Genomic DNA, 20,592 nt, shown 5'->3' on the forward strand with positions numbered 1-20,592 from the left:
TGGTATTCATGGTTACAACCTTTCACTACTTCTTCTTCGAGGGAGAGAGAAAAAGCAGAAATCACACTTTCTGTGGTGAGCTGATGTGCAGTCTGGGTGAATTGGGTTGTATTCTAACAAGAGATTGAGTGTGGTGGCACAGTAGTAAGCTACTGCATTGATGTAATAAGCTGCATTGATATAACAAGGTGAGTGGAAAAACAATATTGATAGGGAGTTCAGATTCAAAGGTGATCAGCATTAGTATGGGCCAAATTGTGGGTGTTCTCAGAATTTTAAGAGTAGGCACCAAGAAAAGGCAAAAATAAGGCTGTTATTTGTCTGGTACACTTCATACAAGTCATGCAACCCCTTTAAGAAGGTTCCAGTACCCTGAAATTAGCACAATTGGTCAGAGCATGGCACTAATAATGCCAGGGTTATGGATTAGAACAACATATGGGCCATTCACTTGGACTTGATGATTCTTGTTGTGTCCCTTCCAACACATTCTGCGAGTCTGTGTCAGTAATGAGATGCTTCTTTTAAAATCCTATTCTGCATTTTCAAGTTCGAATAATCCACATTTCTTTATGTAATTGCCACACAAACAGTTTTAAGGTTGTTGGTCAGAACATAAGTGCTTTTTTTGGTATGTCTGAGTAGACATTGAGGTGGACACGCACTGGCCATGGTCAGTGCATGTGATCCTGCGTGCTGCACCAGTTCCAGGCAGCCAAATATCTTCTCCCCCATGTTTGCATATTTACATTTCAGTGCCTGCAAAACGTGAATAAATACTCTGTTCTGCAATCACAAGTTAACCTGTATCAACTTAAGAAAAAAGTTAACCTGTATCTATCACAAGGATGACTTTAAAAGTTTTGGGATACTCAGTGTGCGGAGTATTGCCCCCTGACTTCTTATTGGCAAATTGCTAGTTCAGAGTTCTGTCCTGTGGCCACTTGGTTTATAATTTACTGTGTGGAAATAGTAGTTGGTATGACTGATGCTTCCCTGGATCTGTGACATTTGCTGCAGCAATGCTGCCAGCTGGTATTTTTTCTAGAGATTTTACGTCTTTTCAGGTATTTCTGAACGGCTTCCAGGTTCATAGCAGCGTTGTTCATATCAGTGTGACCAGGCAGATGAAAAGAACTTGTGATTAGTCCTCGGTCAGCCCACAGTTTGGCTTATTTATGTAACTCACTGATGAGAGGAGATTTGTACTAAAGTATCTCATACTGTGAACTAAAAAACCTCTGTTCAGCGAAGAGGGTGATATCTGGTAATGTTAACATGTAGATAATGTGTCATAACATCTTGACTCTCTGCTGCAGTTTGCCAAGACATGGACTTGGATGGAAAACTTTTGAGCTGGAATTTATACTTGGATGACAATATGTGAACTGAGTACAGTGGACTCATGGTCATATCAAATTAATGATCTGCTTTATCTGTCAGGGGATATCCGAATATTTTCTATCTACAGCTACTCTTAGACTTTCCCATGAGAAATTGATATGCATAAAATAAAGTTCTCATAGTGGAATGCAAAAAAGTAAATCTTAACAGGAGGGTAACTGGCAAGAAGAGGAAGGAAGAAATTAATTTTGATCATGTTCAGTTATAGAAGCAGAGAGTTTGCTTAGAGGAATAGCTAGTAGTTCATGCTGTTTGAAGATCATGACACCTAAAACTTTAGGGGCTTGTGTACAGGGTGAGTATCTGCAAAACTGGGAAGAGAAGTTTCAGAAAATAACTTGTCAATGGAAATGTGAAAGGTGATACATTTGAGGTTGTGTGTGTGTTTCCAGTCTGTTCATTTGCCAACCTTCCAGCTTCCCTGGGCATTCAGCTTTTTATCTAGAAACATTGTTTCTTTCAAAAGAATGCTGGACATTTTTCTTTCTCTTATGTATCTTGCTGCTTTACACCCTGGACCTTCTTTTTTTACCATTTCTCTATTTCTCCGTGGTTGTCTTCAAAATACATGAATTTTGAAAATACTGGAATACTTTAAATATCCCCCTTAAATATGTTCCACATAGTAGTATTTCCTGAACATTCCATGAAACTGAGATAAATAAATTAATTTTTTGGCCTTGCTTTGTCTGTTTTTAACAAATACTGGACTTTATGCATCCTTTTGCACCAGTCTCCAAGGTTTGCCATGTGTATCTCCTGCCTTCTTGTGAGTTTTCTTGCTTGAAAAACTGGGGCAAGAGAAGATAATGTTACTTGAATGAAGGCAGGAACAGTACTCTGGGAAAACATCAACAGACCTGGAAATCAGGCCTGTGATTATCTCTCTTCTAAAAAAAATTTAATCATGACTGGGAATATTGCCAGGCACTGCAAGAGAATTGTTCTCACTGTTAAATTGTTAGCCTGATCCTTGGCATATGTTGGCCTAAGCCAATGCTTCCAGAAGAGACTTGGGCAGAGTTCAGTTCTTCATTGTGTCCTAGGAAGTGTTCCATTAAGTAGTTTGCATATGGTTAACCTCTTCTGGACATTAAGAGATATTTCTGTAGTGAATTTAAGCCCCTTTCTGCTAGTTGGCCTTGATATGGGGAACATCTCAGGGTTCTTTAACTTTTGTATGTGAACCTAAGAGTCCTAGGTCTCAGAGGAATGCTTTATCCAGCAAACCATTAAGCCACAAAAACTAGTAAATCAGTAAGGAGCAAAACAATAGACAAAGAAAATATCTCAAACTAAAATGATATTTACAATAGAGACTATGTAAATTTTCTTTTTGGTGGTGACCCTAACAAATCTTCCTGAAATTAGGAAGGTTCTTTTTGTCTCTGATAGCATTTGTAATCTTAGTCTATAATACTTTCTGTCTCAAAACAATAGTGTTTTCTGGTTTTGTTTAATTGTTTTTAATTTTGAATGCAAGCGTCTGTTTAGCTTTAGACCAATGCCACTTCTGTTGGTTTTGGCTGGGATACAGTTAATTTTTTCCCTTAATAGCTAGTATGGGGCTGTGTTTTGAGTTTGTACTGGAAACAGGGTCGATAACACAGGGATGTTTTAGGTCCTGCTGAGCAGGGCTTACACAGAGCCAAGGCCTTTGCTGCTCCTCACCCACCCCAGTGAGGAGGCTGGAGGTGTGCAGAGATCTGGGAGGGGACACAGCTGGGACAGCTGACCCAAGGGGTATCCCACAGCATATGGCATTATGTTCAGCATACAGAGCTGTAAGGAGAAGGAAGAGGGAGATGTTCAGGGTTATGGTGTTTGTCTTTCCAAATTGCTGTGAGATGTGATGGGGCCCTGCTGTCCTGGAGATGGCTGAACACCTGCCTGCCCATGGAACAGGTGGATGAATTCCTGGTTTTGTTTTGCTAGCAGGTCTAGCTCTTGCATTATCTATCAAACCATCTCTATCTCAACCCATTAATTTTTTCAGTTTTGTTGCTCTGATTCTCTTCCTTTTCCCACCAGAAAGGAGTGAGGGAGTAGCTGTGGGTGCTGACAGGGGTTAAGCCACAACACATTTAAGAAATGGGACTATGTTATCATGGTGGTTTGTGAATCACAAATGACTGTCTAGAACCAGCATAGAGAAGAGAATAATGAAGACGCTGAATTTCCTTTGTGAAATTGTGTCCAGAGAAGGGTAACAAAATGGTGAAGGGGCTGGAGCACAGGTTCTGAAGAGGTTTTGAGGAGTGGCTGAGGGAGCTGGGGCTGTTTAGAATGGAGAAAAGGAGGCTCAGGGGAGACCTTATCAACTCTCTACAACTCCCTGAATGGAGGGTGTAGTCAGGTGGGGTCAGTCTCTTCTCCCAGGCAGCCAGTGACAGGATGAAACATGTTCTCAAGCTGTACCAGGGAAGGTTTATATTTGATATTAGGAAAAAATTATTCCATTATTGGAATGGGCTGCCCAGGGATTCGATGATGGATTCATCATCAAAATGTGTGTGGATGTGGCACTGGAAGACATGGTTTAGTGGTGGGTATGGTGGTGCTCAGTGAATAGTTGGATTCAATCTTAGAGGTTGTTTCCAGCTTTCAGGATTCTATGATTCTAAACTATGTGGTGTATCTGTATTTTTCACAATACTCCTATCTCCCTACAGACCTTTTACCTCTGAAGGATGTGTTACAAGTAGATTTGTGGTGGAAGATGAATGACTGACAGTATTTTTTTCTCTGGTACAGGTCTTTGTGTATGGGATAGATATATTAAAGACTGTGGGACATGTACTTTGTGCGCAGGACAGATGTCATGAAAATTTTTTCTCTTGTTTTAGGGACACTAACGGTCTTCAACAGCCATGAGCAACCCTTTTGTACGGATTGTGGAGCCACTGGATCCAAAACAGCCTCTTAAGAAATTCTTCAATCTGAGCAAATTGGAAGATGTGAGATATGGTATGTTGACAACGTAAGAGAAGCATTGGATTTTGTGAACACTGATGAACAGAACCTGAACAGACTTTGTTACATTAGATGTAATTGGTCTCTGGAGAGAACTGTGAATTCAAAAGGCAGATCTTGAAAACAAAATTTTAGCAAAATCTAATTCTTGAAATTTAGAATGACAGAAATATTGGCAAGATTACAATGGTATTTTTTCAGCATACTGTGTACACAGCAGTCTTGTTTTTCCTGAGTGGATGAGGAGAACTAGGCAAAACTAAGAGCCCAAGTTTTCTTATACTGCTAAAGGCTGGAAAGGATCTACCACTCATATGTATGACTGAAACAATCAGAAAGATTTTTGAGCTTTAAAAACAATAGTGTCTGACATTTCCCAAATCCTTCAGTGGTACTGGTATGAGTCTTAGTGTCTGTGCCATTGACTTAGAAAGTGAGTATCTGTAGGTTAGAGTTGTGGTGGGGGGGTTGGTGTTTCAAAAGGAAACAGGTGACTGAGGAGAATTCTGGGAACAAGAGGAGGAACATTTTCTTTGGATGTGGCAACACATATCTATTACAGGCTCCAGTAAATGAGCAGTCAATTAGTGTCAGTCTTGGTGGGTGAAAAGCAGAGAAGAGTCTTAAGGAATGGACAAATGCACATATGGTGTTACCAATTGATCCATTCCAGAATTCCAGTAGTGATAACCTCCAGATTCTTTAAAGGAAGAAGGACGCAATTCTCACTATCCAGCATAAAAAGGGAATAGGTTTTCAAGGAAGGGCAGAAGACAATTCTAAATAAACCCAGAACAACAACAATAACAATAACTTGCAATACTTGCAAAAGAACAAAATCCCCCAAAACAAAACCCCCAACAATAACCAACCCAAATTGTTCCGAATAACTATGTCCTGAATAATAGATTATTTATTTATTTATTTATTTATTTATTTATTTATTTATTTATTTATTTTTACAATAGCACTAATGAGATCTCACTGTGATTAAGTGACTTTTATGTCTTGGGGGCCAGCCCTGTGTAGAAGGTTGGAACAAACTTCTCAGAAGTATGTAAATAATGTAAATATTTTGACAGGCAATCAGACAGCTATCATTAGAGTGGACCAGAGGAGGAGGGACTGAGCCATGTTTGGGTTTTTTCTTCACATGCATTCCTTGTAGTAGAGCTGTCAGGACTGCTCCAATAGTATTTTGTGTCATCTTCTTTAAATATTTCTAATTTGAAGTAAAAGAAGATTAATTGATGCACAGTTTGACTTTCACTCAGTTTGATCTTCAATCTCTTGAGATGAAGAGACTGCATACACCACTAAAGCTGTGCTTTCCAGCATGGCCAGTAGAAAACTGCTTTTTCTGGCATATTTATATGTCTGTGTACAGTGACAAGAGTGAGAGCAAACTGCAGAAAAACAACGTGAGCACAGCATATTTTCGGGGTAGTTGTGCAATGGAGGGTGGAAAAGTCCCTTGGCAAAGATGCCTACAGTGTCACAGGAGGTGAGATACTAAACCTGCTGAAAGCATCAAGTGGAACAGCTCAGTTAGTACTGACCTCCTGGCAAAGCTGCAGGCTGGAAAAGGGGTTTGGATAATCAGGATAAGGCCTTGTGGGAATACGGGGACCTGTCTGACCCAGGCATGGAACCTTTCACTTGCTGACATATGCCCTAAGGTAAAACTTGAATTTGTTTCTTGCCTCTTACCCATGCAGCTCGCCTGCCATTTTCCATTCGAGTCCTCCTAGAAGCAGCGATCCGTAACTGTGATGAGTTCCTAGTGAAGAAAGGAGATGTTGAGAATATTCTCAACTGGAAAGTGATGCAGCACAAGAATGTTGAAGTGCCATTTAAGCCTGCAAGAGTTATTCTGCAAGACTTCACGTGAGTCTGATGTTCTCCAAAACAAGGAAGAGGGGCTTTTGAGAGTGCAGCAATGCTCAGCTTGGGGTGGAGGGGTGAGCTGAAGGGAAAAATTGCAGTGAGATATTTAGAAAAGCCTTTTTCAACTTTCCTGGATGTCATGCTACAGACAACTCTTGAAGAGGCAAGCACTCAGAATAAGAGCATTGAAAGAAATTCTTCTGAGATGGAGAAGTAAATATCTTCACAAAACTTCAAAACAGGGGAAGAAAATGGGATAATAAATTGCATCCAGCTGAGGAAGTTTGGGGTTTAGAAGTTATTATTTGAAAGGGTGGCACTGTCTATTCTCTCTCACTTTTTTTTTTTTTTTTTTGCTTGTTTATTTGTTTGGTTTTTGATTTGTTTTTGTTCCCTGGGGGAAGTTGCTTTCAATTTTCTACCTATTTCAGTTCTCATTTATAACCCACAACATTACTCCCTCATCTAAATCAGTATTATTATAAATATATTCTTAAATACTTCTCTGCTGTTGAAAAAATGAGCATATTATTTTTCCCAGAAATGCAAATTGAGATTCCCACATAATGGACTCTGAAAACTGCGCCTTGTTATTGCAGTGAGTCGTCAGGTGTCAGTAATAATCAGATTATTGTTCCTGTTCAATATGGAAAGTCAATTTTTGGGTGAAAAAATAGCATTTAACTGTTCTAATACAGAATTTGACTTGCAAGTCTACTTACTGTTCTTTGTATCTTTGTCTTCTGTCTTTATAAAATATTTCAGTATATCCATGGTAAGCCCACTGCAGCTATGCTGCCAGATGGTTTTCTTCCTCAACATTAAAATATCTTAGCTGTCATACCCTCTGTTTTGCATTTTCACAGAGATTTTTGAAGTGCTAGAGACCCAGTACAGCTCAGCTTTTAAAGACATTAGAAATTTTTGGCAAAACTTCAAATGAAAGAAGTGCTGATTTCCCTGCTATTTTTCATCCACTAGTTGTTGTTAATATTTTGAAAAACAGGAGCAGAGAGGAAGCTGAACTTTCAAGCAAACATCGTTCCTTCTTTTACTGCTCTTCTTTCTTGTCCCCTACTCCTGCTGAGTTTTAAAAATATGCCTGTAAGTCTGCACAGCAACTGCATTTCTGAAAAATGAGCTCTTGGACAGGCCTCTGAGGACTTTTTTGAAAAAGGCAGCTTCGGCAACTTTCCAAGAGCCATACAACAATTACAGTCAGGTTGTCCCGGTTTAGAATTATCTAATTTCCTAGTTAGGATTATTCTGTAATTATCCTGAGTTCTAAGATGGTAGAAGGATATTTTGTCCGTCCATATCAGTTGTATAACACTCGTAGGTTGGCAAAATAACTCTTCTGCTGCTTTCGTCCTACCCCCCCTCCCTCAAATTCCCCTAGGCAGCATAACACAGAATTCCCTATATTTCTTATAAAAAGCTTATCCTGGGATGTCAAACTGCTGAACGACATCAATTAATTGTGTCTAGGTTAGATAATGTGGATCCTTTTTCCTGTTTATTTTTTGGTAATTATTCAGAATATTCAAGGTGAAATTCAGCTAGAATTAAAAAGCCCTTTTCTGCTCTTGCATGGTTTCTGATATTTAAAAAAATTCTAATAGTTTCCTTATGGTCCGAGTTGAAAACATAAACCCATACTGCTTTGGGCTGCTCTTACAGAAATATAGTTTTTTCAGTGGGCTACTCATTGATGTAAAATTCTTATGAGCATTATCAGAGTACTCGTTTTGCTTTAGCAGCCAGCAAAATCAGATAGGCAAGTATGTAAAAGGGTTTTCCAAGCTGGTTGAGGATATCATGTTAGAACATACCTCAGTAGAAAACTGAGAATGTGTGTGAAGAAAAGCATCAAAAGCTGTGTTAAAAGAAACGCTGAGAAGTTTATGATCTCTTACATAAGTCAAGTGTTGAAATGCCAGAAATTCTGGTTACTACTCATTATTTGCTTGCATTGAAAATGGAGGAGTGCAATTTGCTTTGTATGTGACAGTAGCTGTCTGCTCTGTATCTCAGGATTGGTTTTTGGTTTGTTTTTTTTTTCTCTTACTCAAATTGTTTCACCATGCCATTTTGTTTCTGTTGTAGTGGGGTGCCTGCTGTGGTTGACTTTGCTGCAATGCGTGATGCTGTGAAGAAACTTGGTGGGGACCCTGAAAAAATCAACCCCATCTGTCCTGCTGATCTCGTGATAGATCACTCCATCCAGGTTGATTTTAACAGGCAGTAAGAATATAAAAATCACTCTTTACTTCTTGATGGTAGTAAGTAAACTAAATCCAGTTACAGATCATTAAGGTAGTTCCACTGGTGATAATTAGCATTTGTACTACAACATTCCAGATCTTAAGAAATTTAGAGTTAGACTGTTGTATCAGCTGCAGTGAGTTGGGGGGAGCATTTTCTCTATCTGTGATGCATCTCTCAGCAGCACAAGTCTGTACTAAATGTTTATAGAAATGTACTCATTCCAGGCCTGTGTTTATTGTACTTCTCTTTAATAATGCTGCAATTAATACATATTAATTGCTCAGAAATGGCTTTTATCCACATACACTTTTTTTGACCGCATAAGGTCAAAAAATATGCATATGTCACAGTATTATCTTCGAAATTAACAGAGGCATATAATTTTGAATAAAATAAATTAGAAATTATTTTTCAGAACCATTCTTAGATTAAGTGAGAAAGAGGATTGGAGTAGTGATTTGGCATTCATAAGCAGCTATTACAGGCAGTTTTTTCTAGCTCAGTATTAGCATAAGGGTTTTTAGAAAGGACAAACGAGAGTATTTCCTTTCTTGCTCACTTCTCTAAGAGTAGAGGTGATCTACACTAGGCTCAGCTCTGAGGAGCTGCTTTCTGCTTCAGTGCCTCTAAGCAGAAGCATGAGACACCGCTTACTACACCCCTATGAGTCCTGGAAAGAAACATAAGGCTATTCAGTCTTCAGCATGCTGAGGACAAAGATACAAAGGCTCACTAGGATTCACTAGACCCACAGTGAGATACAAGACCTTTGTATAGAGGTCCTTCTACCCTCCAAGATGCATAAGTATGGGCCTACTGAGCTAATCTTACAAGAAGATCCTGCAATCACATGTTTTATGGCAGTTTCCTTCCATCTTATTGAAGTTTTTGGTATGCAGTTATTAATCATTATTTTTTGTCACAGCCTTATTTTATTTCTATTAGGCTCACTAACATATGTAACAAAATAGAGATTTTTCTCTCATGTAAAGAACATTGACCAGATTTATGCTTCAGTTCTTTCAAACTCTGCAGACCTAAGTTAGGCAGCTGATTGAAGTGAAGAATTTGTTAAGTGTCTGCTTTGAAACACAGAGGCTTCATACAGCAGTGTATCATGGTGACAACCTTTTAAAATGAAGTTACAGGACAGTTGTGTTCCAGTTTCCTTTACTGCCTTGCTGATTGCTTCTGATTCAGGTATTGGAAAAGTCAAATTTTGCTAACATGCAGTGTTGCTTTTCTCAGGCTACAACATTTAGGACTGCCAAATGTGGATTAGTATTCACATTTGAAATAAAGTTGGTGTATTTTCTCTTGAGATTTCTTAAATCCTTTCATTGGTTGCCTGTAGTGATATTAAAATGGTGCAATGGATCGAAATTCACATTAGCTAATAAATGGTTTTTTTCAACCTTTGTGTATATTTGACTATGAAATTCAGGTGGTACTTTTGTTTCTGACACCTGATTATTTTCACTTGCAGGTCAGACAGCTTGCAAAAAAATCAGGACCTGGAATTTGAAAGGAACAAAGAAAGATTTGAATTCTTAAAGGTACTGACAAAAATAATCTTATTTGCATTGAGAAAAGTTCAGTGAATGAAAGTTCTTCCACTACTCATGTTGAAAATTTTTTACTCTAATTCGTTTTGTTTCAGTGGGGCTCTCAAGCTTTTAAAAACTTGAGGATTATTCCACCAGGCTCTGGCATCATCCATCAAGTGAACCTGGAGTACTTGGCAAGAGTGGTGATGGATCAGGATGGCTACTACTATCCAGACAGTGTGGTGGGCACTGACTCGCACACCACCATGATAGATGGCTTGGGAGTGCTTGGCTGGGGTATGTACAGCAGTCTTTCATGAGCAGTCCCTTGGCCCAGAGAGCTGTATTTTGGGCTCTGGTGAGTTGACCCTGGCTGGCAGATCACCCCCACCCACTGCTAGCACTCCTCCTGCTAGCACAGTGAGGAAAGAGAATTGTTAGTCCAAATGCAAGATTAAGCTAATGGGTAGAGACAAAGATAGTTTAAGTGAACAGGGGTAAGTGTAGGGAAAAGAAATGAAAGAAGTGATGCAAAGACAGTCAGTCACCAACTCCCATCAGCACACCAAAGCCCAGCCAGTCCCTGGGCAATGGCTACTTTGGAAAGCCCCTCTTCCTGATTAGTGCTGAGCCTGGTATTTTGTGGCATGGAATATTTCATTGTTCAGCTCGGGTTGGCTATGCTGGCTGTGCCTCTCGAGTGTTTTCCCCACCCCAGCTTGCTTGCTGTAGGGCAGGATGAGAAACAAAAGGCACTGATACCGTGTAAGCACTGCTTAGCAATAGCTAAAACTCTGGTGTACTATCAATGCCAGTTTGGTCGCAGATCTAAAACATGGGACTCTATGGGCTACTGTGAAGAAAAGTTATCTATGTGCCAGCTAGACACAGTTACATAGCTTAACCCCAAATTCAAGTAACCTGATAAGGTCTCCTACAGTTATATAATACTTTGTAACTAAGCTCCCCTTTCTGGTAACTGCCTCAGATGATTTCTGATACATGTGTTGTTGGCTTTGTTGGGGTTTTCCTATATTTTCTTGTCTATTCTGCATTTAAATTGCAAGGAAGTAGATAAGAAAAATATTAAATAAAAGAAGGGAATTGAAGTTTCACTGACCAGCCAATTTTTCTTGTGTCACTTGGTTACTTTAAAAGTGTTGAATTTTCCAAAAAGTGCTGTAAGTACAAATCTATTAAGTGGAAGGTGCTGAAAATTAAATTTGAATGACTAAAATATGGTCAGAGAGGACATTACGGGAAACAGAACTGTGATGTTCTAATACCAGTACTCTGCACAATATGTGTCACAGGAATAGATATAAATAATTAATTTTTCCTTGTAGTGGTGAACTGAAATGTTTGAATTATTGAATAAATAGGTAACTGCAGAATGGAAGTATTTGTCATCATCCCACACAACAGCAAAGACTTCAGCTGAGCCTTTATTTTCCTGTGATGCAGTGATAGGAGCACTACTGAAACAGCTGTTGTACAAATATGGAACACACTGTGTTTTTAAAGAGTATTTGCTAGTTGCTCACGAATGTGCTTGTGAAGTTCTGAGCGCCACATATGATAGGACTTCCTCTTTTTGCTCCAGCTATACTACTGCAGCAATATTGGTTGAGTAAGACTCTCTGAATCAAGGGTGAAAGTGTTCCTAGCTTAGAGTACAAAGATAAACAACTTCAGTGTGTCTAAAGCTTGACATCTTTGTGATGTCAGTCTTTGGGATTAGACACATATCTTATTCTATATTTGGTTGTAGCATATGCATGGAGCCATTGTTTAGATGAAGTGGTAGCACTAAAAGCTGCTTTGAAAAGTGTGACTCTTAGCCTCCTGAATATGGCAGGTATGGCTGGACAGTCAATAGCATCTGTGCTCAAAATGCATACTCTTGGATCTAACATTTTTTCTGGAGGTTGGTGATGAGCTCGGTTCATGACTGTCAGTGGTAGTCAGTCAGTCATGTAGACTTACTTGACTGTTTAAAAATGATTCAACAACCAGTGAAAGGAGCCACATGATTGGATATGTCACAGTATTATCCTCTAAATTAACAGAGGCATATAATTTTGAATAAAATAAATTAGAAATTATTTTTCAGAACCATTCTTAGATTAAGTGAGAAAGAGGATTGGAGTAGTGATTTGGCATTCATAAGCAGCTATTACAGGCAGTTTTTTCTAGCTCAGTATTCCTTAAGCAAAACAAAAGATAGAAGATTTCAAAGCAGAAGATAAATATGCGAGGGACTTTCTACAGGCAAAAAGTTATAAAAATGCTTAATGATTTGTCTGCTTAATGCCAAATTGATAATAGATAATAATAATACTTATTATTATTAATAATAATACTAATTGATAATAGATAATAATAATAATAATAATTGATAATAGATAATAAATATCATGGTTAAATTGCATATGACTATGACATCTCAATGTGTTACTTTAATAAATTAGCAATATTAAGTAGTAGCTGGAATTCTAATAGTGAAGGTGTATTAATGCAAAGGTTCCCACCTACACATTCCCAAACCCTGTTGAAACATAGTGGACATAAGGGAAGATATTTCTGTCTGAGCATGTATTTTTTCTGTTAGCACTCTTTAGTAACATTTCTTTCTTTCTTTCTTTATAATTTCTGAGATTTTGTTTGGCGACCAACAGTCATGGTCTGTATATGTGTCATCCACAGCACATCATGTTCAATGCTATGTCGGTGGTTCTTGGTTTATTGCATTACATGTTTAAGATATTAAATGAAACTTTTACATCTGTTATCATAAAAGCCAAGCATCCTTAGAGTAAGTTACTTAGATTCACCTAATATCCCAGCTAGTGGCTTAGGAGCAAGGATGAAAATATGAAACAAAACAAAATTAAAAAGCCAACCTTGCAGCAGCAAGATGAGGAGTGCCTCTTAGCAGAAGACTCAGGCTGTCTGCTTTCCCTCCCCTTTGACACCTTAGAGTACTCATCTGGCAATTGACTTCACCTGTTTATCTCTGACATGTTAGTATATGTTTCCAAATAGTCGCATTGTATCCTCCTGTTGTGTGCAGGTGTGGGTGGCATTGAAGCAGAAGCGGTGATGTTGGGACAGCCGATCAGCATGGTCCTTCCTGAGGTGGTTGGCTATAAGCTGGTAGGAAACCCTCAGCCACTGGTAACATCCACTGACATTGTGCTCACCATTACCAAGGTAAATCACCAAGAGTTGATATTTTTTCATTACTGCTCAGAGCTAAGCACATTCTGTAGGACAGAGTCTGTGTACAGAATATTTAAGAGCCCTGTGTGTCCTTCCAGTAGTAATTTGGAATTTTAAAAATCTTTATCACTGTCTGTGGATTGGAATCAGTTCATTAAGGACAATTTTCTAGGCAAACCTGTTTCCCAGAAGCCACACAAAATATATGTATTCCCAGAAGCCACACAAAATATATGTTGGGATATTTTGGAATTCAGAAATGTTTTGGAACAACAGTGCTTTTTCCTCTCCCTCAAAAAAAAAACAACCCTGATGACTTGTTTTTGAAGTCACCACTTAAAATAAGGCAATATAAAAGCTGGAAACCAGGTTGTAAGCATTGCATCTGATTTCTTTCATGTGCAGGTGTTTGATTCATGTCATATATTCATAATATGTTTATTCACTCTGCGTTGTCACGGAATTAAGAGTATTACTGGGTTAGCATTAATTTTGTTGGAAGTCAGAAGTTCATCACACAATGCTGTCTACAGAGAGACCTTCAAATGGGGAAGGACAACATTTTGTCATGTTTTTATTCAGATGTTGTGTGTGTTCAGTTTGACTCATGTTCTTGTGCAGTTTGTTCTTCCTGTTTTTCCATCTTCCCGCGTTTGCTGTCTAAAGACTCCCCACACATTTGTCCTCCTCTTAGAACATCATGTTGAGAAAAATACAATTGTAAGATAGTCTAGTTTAAATCAAAGGAAGAGCAAGTTTTAGAAAAAATATGGTCCTACACTGTACCTTATTATTGAACTTTACGTCTCTGTGTCCTCATCTTCATTATTTGGTTTAGCAAAAGCTTCCTAGTTACAAATGGCTGTAGAAATCTTCACAAGACATTTCACTGAGTCAAAAGCTGGATTTCAAAACAGACAGGCTCGTGTCATTTGACACATAATAATGACACAGGCACTGTATTTTTATAACAGCATCTTCGCCAAGTTGGAGTCGTGGGTAAATTTGTGGAGTTTTTTGGTCCTGGTGTTGCCCAGCTGTCGATTGCTGACCGAGCCACCATTGCCAATATGTGTCCAGAGTATGGAGCAACAGCTGCCTACTTCCCAGTGGATGATATTAGCATTGGGTACCTGATACAAACGGGTGAGTGTAAGAAGAGACCACAAGTTAAGGGGTAATTGAAAGGACTCCAGGTCTTTATTACATCAACAGTAGGATTGAATCAGGTGAAGGCTTCTGAGCTTCGGTTCATTCTTTTACTGATAACTTGCTTACTGAGGCTGGTTTTTGCACTTATTTAGTGCATGTTTAGGGGGAGCTGAATGTTAGACTTCTGTCAGCCTGCCAAAAATCTTAACCAGGTTGTCCAGGTGACAGAAAGAGGAATCTAAGATTTTGTTCTGCAAAAGCCACTAAATCTGCTCAACTGGTGTGTTTTTAGTGGATCCCTAATATTTGTCTTGAAGGGGTCTTGTAGTGCTATTGACAGTGTGCCTGTTACACACTTTTTCTTGTTCTGTCAGATGGTGGTTCCTCCATTTCACTTGCATTTTGGTTTCGCTGTGTCTGGCTTTCATTTTAGGCCGAAACAAAGAGAAGGTTATGTGCACAAAAAAGTATCTTGAGGCTGTGGGAATGCTAAGAGATTTCAAGGACTCCTCTCAGGATCCGGACTTCACACAGGTTAGAAACTGCTCTGTCTTCTGGCTCCTATGCTCTACGTCCCTATTTTATTGCGATGACTGTTTTTCACAGAAACTAAGAAATAGTCAAGGGATCCCTTGCCCTTCGGTTTGGTCTGCACAGGTGTCTTATTTTAAGGCCCAGTGCAAAGAGTTAGCTGGCTTTTCAGGTGTGAAAACTTGGATATAGGTACATCTGCTGTTGCAGGCTCTACAGTTTGTTCCATGGAGCTTTGAGAAGTTCTTCCAGACTGAAGAATACTCTGAAGTGTAGCTATGGAGATAATGCGGAAGTTGTGTGTGCAAGCCTTGTTTGCAGTTTTACTCTTTTTCTATTCAGCCAGTTATTATGTTGGGTGAATCAGGACCCTTAGAAGCCCTGTGTGGTAACCACAGAGCACAAAAGTTAATTCTCTGTTCAAGAAAATTAAGATCCTACGCTGTGCCCAGGAAACTCAAGAATATTCCTGGTTTTTTCTACTTTAAAATTTTATCTTGTAATTTATGTTTGGGTCTGCATGACTATTCAAAAATCTTAGGAGATTTGGAAGGATGTAGACCATTTTGAAAACAAAGTTGGAAAATGGGTGAGGAAGGAATTAATAGTCTGCTTTTGTTTGTATCAGTACCAGGATTTATTTGCGTATTTTTTTAACCTGCTTCTGGCATGTTAAAAAACAAATTAAAAAATATTTACAGTGCTTAGATGCTTTAGTTCCATTGGGTTTTTCAGTAACTTTAGGACCTTTGATAGCCATTTGTGTGAGCCGGCAGCATCTAAAATTAGAAGAGTTCCTTTTCTTCTGATTTTCCCATTCTCATTTGTCTTCAATAATTTCTGCAAATTAGGATGTGCAGACTTAGGATTGATTCAACAGTAGAGGTAAGCATACCTGTGGCTTACCTGGCTTCAACCTTTCAGGCAATGCCTGATCACTCTCTGTTTATCTTACTTGAACAGGTTGTTGAGTTGGATCTCCATACTGTTGTGCCTTGCTGCAGTGGACCAAAAAGACCTCAAGACAAAGTTGCTGTGTCAGATATGAAGAAGGATTTTGAGACTTGTCTGGGAGCCAAGGTGGGAACATTTGTGCAAACAAACTAATGCAGACTTCTGAAAGCTGTCTGATGTTCAGGAACTACATTCTGGACTTGTGTGCTGTTTGTCTACTGAAAAATAAATGAGGATATTTGACTGCAGTTTCAAAAGTGACAGAAGTAATAGGTAGTTTAAATTGGGGTATTGCTCCTCTTGCATGAAAGTGTTCATGAACTACTGGAGTAGTATTTCTTTCTGGTCTTAGGCTTAATATGGTTTTGACATAGACTAGGGATTTCTGAACTCTGCTACAATGTTGTTAATAGAGGGAGCAAAATACCTACTGCACTGAGTTCTGAGATAACTATTCAGCTTTTCAGCTCTCCAAGCATTCCAAACAGGTTATGCCCTGAATCTACAATGTAGTTTTGCAATAAGTATTTGATCTGTTCAGCAGAGCAGAACTGCACATGTCTCTGTGATTCCTTGATCTTGGTGGTAAGGACAGAAAACAATGACTACATTCTTCATCATCCAGTCAGAAGTGGTCATTGAAGGAAGAGCGAGATTTTTATTTGAATGAATATTCCTGGATACCTAAGTTTTCTAAATCAGTTTGAATCTTTACCTGATACAGTAACCATCCTTGTTAAAGGCATTACAGAACTCCAGTGATGTAAATCAAGAAACCCAAACTACAGCAGTTCCAAATAATTCTTGATTTGTTACATTTTCCAAACTCCATTAGGTGATCTTATGCTTTCAGATCTCTAAATGTAACTTTTCATGGCATGAACAGTGCCTTCTTGCTCTTTAGTTTTTTTCCAACTGTCAGACCTTTGCCTCTCAAACCATCTCCTGGTATACATTCAAGTTGTTTGGTAATCCTGGCTTAAAAATCTTACGTGTTATGCTAAAATCTCAGGACTAGATTGTGTACTAAGTCTATGTGCCATCAGGAATCTGTAACATACAGGAGTAAGAAGCATCTGAGAAATCCAAAGAAGGATATATTCATGCAGGAATAAAATACCAATATGTATTGCTGCAAAGGCTGGCTGTTTTACCAGTAAACAGGATGAGAAACTCCAGAAAAAATAATTTTTGTCCACCATTTTGGTTGACCAGAGATGCAGGCCTTCACCATCAGACATAAAAGAATAAGCATGGATGTAACTAACAGATGCTTCTACTTGGTGAACAAACAGCCCATACTAATGTTCAGTCAAAGCATTTAAGTTAACCACTCCTTTTTATTCTTATTTTCTCCTCCTACAGCAAGGATTCAAGGGATTCCAAATTGCCCCAGACCGACACAACAGCACAGTCAAATTTAATTTTGAGGGCCGTGACTTCGAGCTTGCTCATGGTTCAGTAGTGATTGCTGCCATTACAAGCTGCACGAACACCAGTAATCCCTCAGTTATGTTGGGTGCAGGTAAGCTGATTTGCTTAATGTGCAGTAGTTTCTCTATGGCTCTGGATGTGTGTCCTAAAGACAGCAACAACAGTGATGTAATTCAATGTGCACAGTGCTGGTTTTGTCATTTGGAGTGCTAAAACTGAGCTTAGTTTCTAAGGGACTCAGACTCATGACTTCGTTTCAGAAGGACTTGTAGAAGTGGTAGCTAGAAATGTAGGTTAACAAAAAGGTATTCTTCCTGCATTGTCTTTTTTACAATGCTAGCGGAAACTTAATTAACCAACACTTTTGACACTTTTCCAAATGCACAGAAGCTGATATATAAGGCTAAGAAGAGGCTGTTGAAAGTCAGGCCAGAGGAGGGGCAGTAAAGAATGGTCTTTTGGGGCAAGTTTGAAGGTGCTTGATCTGTCAGCAGAGTGAAAATCACACATTTAGCTAGAGGTTGCCTCTAAAGTTGTCACAAGAGTCTGGGGGCATGGTAGGTGTGAGTAGAGGAAGCAAATTTTATTCTCAGGGAATGCCAGCTTTCAGAGCCTTTTCATTTACATCTTAACTGAATCCAAGAGGAGGCCAGAGGTGAGCTTGGTATGTACCACTAGAGAACAGTTAGTCTGAAATGGCTGTGTAAAGTTTCAGGTCAGGAGATTGTTAATTTTTGACATAACAGACTAGTTATGTTAAAAATTAACAATCTCCTGACCTGAAACTTTGTCATTCCTAATGTGTGATTCTGGCAACAAAACAGGAATGAAGAGTGTTGGCTCAAAGGGTTCAGTCTATACTGGACAAATTTGACCCAGTTTCTCTGGTGCTTGGCTACATGTTTACATATTTCTTTCTTTCCTCTGCAAACATATACATGGATGGTATCTGTTGCTGTAGGATCATCACTGAATAAAGGCTTATTAGTCTGTCAGACTGCTCATGTGATGCAGACTTTATTCCTACAAAGGTCAGAAGGGATGTGCAGTGTTGCAATACAAAAGCCCTTCACCAGATAGTATTACTTCCTGGTTAAAGTAACAAAATTTGTCTTTGTTCCTGTGTGGTGCTGAGAAGCTTTTGGGTTGTCAACAGTCTCTGTCAACAGTCACTTAGTGTTTGGGTTTTTGATGTGATATTTATCACCTTTTTTTAGACTAACATCTATCTTTGCATACTTTACATACCAGCAGTTCACTCCCCTCCCAGGCCAAGGGTCTTTTAAACTCTAGCAACAGGTTCAAAGTCCATCATAAACTACGATGTGGGGAAAAAGAGAAGCAGGAGAGACCTGCTCTTTTTCTTACCATTTTGAGAGGAACAGAGTTGAACAAAGTGTCTAATCCACTTGCCCTTAACAGGACAGTCAAAGCAGCATACCTCTTTCCTCAGTTCCACTCTGCATTATCACAGAAATAGATCTTCCAAGGATCAAGAAGTAGGTTTTCTCAGGCAGACTCTGTTGACGCTGTTTGCCTTGTCTATTCCCTTAGTTGTAGGTGGGTGTATCCCTCAGTTGTGCCTCTTGAGGATTTCCTCTAGTGTCTGGCTCCCAGGCTAATGACATGCATTTTTAGCTTTCTGTGAGGCAGTAAGGGATACTGATGTTTTAACTGTCTTGGCTCAATAGCTCTATGGGTTTAAAGTGTAGAATGCTCTGCAGATACAAGTAAAGTTGGTACTTTGAGTGCATTCACTACTATGTAATGCGCAGCACCCTGAAGAATGTAGTCCTAAGGATCTTATGTGTATGTGCTCAGATTTAGTGGCTGCTCTCACCTTTGCTGCCTTTCTGTACAGCAGCATTTATATTTTGATGACAAATTCCTGTTGGAGATTATGTTGGATCAAAGCACAACTTATTTCTATTTTCTTATCTAAATGAATGTCATGTATGAGGGGGAAAATGCATGATGGGAATGTGAAGTTTTGCATAGTTTGCCTATCTGCTGCTTTTTTTTATGTTCATCCTGGAAAAGAACTGAACATTCATCTCTGTATGGACAGTTCAAGGAATTTCAAAGGAAGGAAATCAGGATAAATGCATGTCTAGTATTCCACTGATATATCCCTTTGCATATTACAAAGCCAGGAATGGTAAAACAGCACTTGTGCAACAAACTGTGGATTGTGAGATGGCTTGTTTGTGGCAAGGGCCAGTGTTTGTGCTGTCATAGCTTTCTGCTCCTGAGAGCACCAAGTCCTATGCTGGAAGTTGTCTCTTCTCTGGGTTACTAGACCACAGGAAGTGAGAACTTAACAGTTCTTCATTGCATTTTTTGTGAGATATTTGTCTTACAAATAGTGTTCTGAATTTTGAATGTCTACTTGCTGCTCCAGGGAGTGCATCTTATTGAATGCAACTTCCATTATCTTTCTAGTGGAACAGAAATTGCAGGCTGAATCTACAGTTCAACAGAGCACTTGTCCTCTAGCTGGTTATCACAAAATTAGTGTTGTTGGTTCACTGTACCATTTCATTTCTGGTGTGCATTTTCTGTTCCCAGTTATTTAATGGTACTTCTCTTACCGTGCTTATCCACAAAACTATCTTGTATTAAGGAAAATCTGCAGCTATCCTCTGTATTTTTCAGGATTACTTGCTAAGAAAGCCGTTGAAGCTGGTTTGACAGTGAAGCCGTACATTAAAACTAGCCTGTCCCCAGGAAGCGGGGTTGTCACTTACTATCTGAGGGAGAGTGGAGTTATGCGTTACCTTTCTCAACTGGGGTAGGAGTGCTTTTCTTACTGTTGTCCTATGGTTGCTTAACTAAAAACAGCGTCAACAAATGATGCAATAGAATAACTATTTCTTTGTGCAGCTTAAAAGATATTGCATATTATGGTGTGGTCCTGCATAAGTGAGCGTGCTGCTGTTGTGCTGGCTGGCTTTGTACAATGATGAAGGCCTGCTCTAACTTCTTGAAGACTTACGTTCTTAAGCAGGAGAATCGGTTATTTTCAAGACTAATTGTTTTGAAACAGTGTAAATCACACTTCCTCCTCTTGCTAGATTACACATTTCCCATTCTGTGTGCACGGACAGTCACTTCAGTGGTAAAAATAGAGCATTTCAAAAATGCTGTTTTCAGCAGCATTTCGTTTGTTAAAGCAGTACTTCTCCTGAAAGAAACCATTGCCAACTGCTGAGTGGTTGAA

At 39.1% G+C, this 20,592-nt stretch overlaps 1 protein-coding gene across 2 annotated transcripts in view; it reads left to right on the forward strand.

Annotated features, from left to right (window-relative positions):
- ACO1 (aconitase 1) overlaps nt 1-20,592 on the forward strand; it is a 35,465-nt gene that overhangs the window by 7,315 nt on the left and 7,558 nt on the right. For both annotated transcript variants that reach the window (XM_058864786.1, XM_058864788.1), the window contains exons 2-12: nt 4,251-4,371; nt 6,096-6,264; nt 8,371-8,508; nt 10,019-10,088; nt 10,193-10,376; nt 13,153-13,292; nt 14,276-14,447; nt 14,887-14,987; nt 15,948-16,064; nt 17,304-17,463; nt 20,028-20,163. In XM_058864786.1, coding sequence (XP_058720769.1) covers nt 4,275-4,371; nt 6,096-6,264; nt 8,371-8,508; nt 10,019-10,088; nt 10,193-10,376; nt 13,153-13,292; nt 14,276-14,447; nt 14,887-14,987; nt 15,948-16,064; nt 17,304-17,463; nt 20,028-20,163 — 1,484 coding nt within the window. In that variant the 5' untranslated portion in view covers nt 4,251-4,274. The remainder of the gene's footprint in view (nt 1-4,250; nt 4,372-6,095; nt 6,265-8,370; nt 8,509-10,018; nt 10,089-10,192; nt 10,377-13,152; nt 13,293-14,275; nt 14,448-14,886; nt 14,988-15,947; nt 16,065-17,303; nt 17,464-20,027; nt 20,164-20,592) is intronic.

Source organism: Poecile atricapillus, chromosome Z, assembly GCF_030490865.1.
Source record: "Poecile atricapillus isolate bPoeAtr1 chromosome Z, bPoeAtr1.hap1, whole genome shotgun sequence".
NCBI classification, from domain to species: Eukaryota; Metazoa; Chordata; class Aves; order Passeriformes; family Paridae; genus Poecile; species Poecile atricapillus.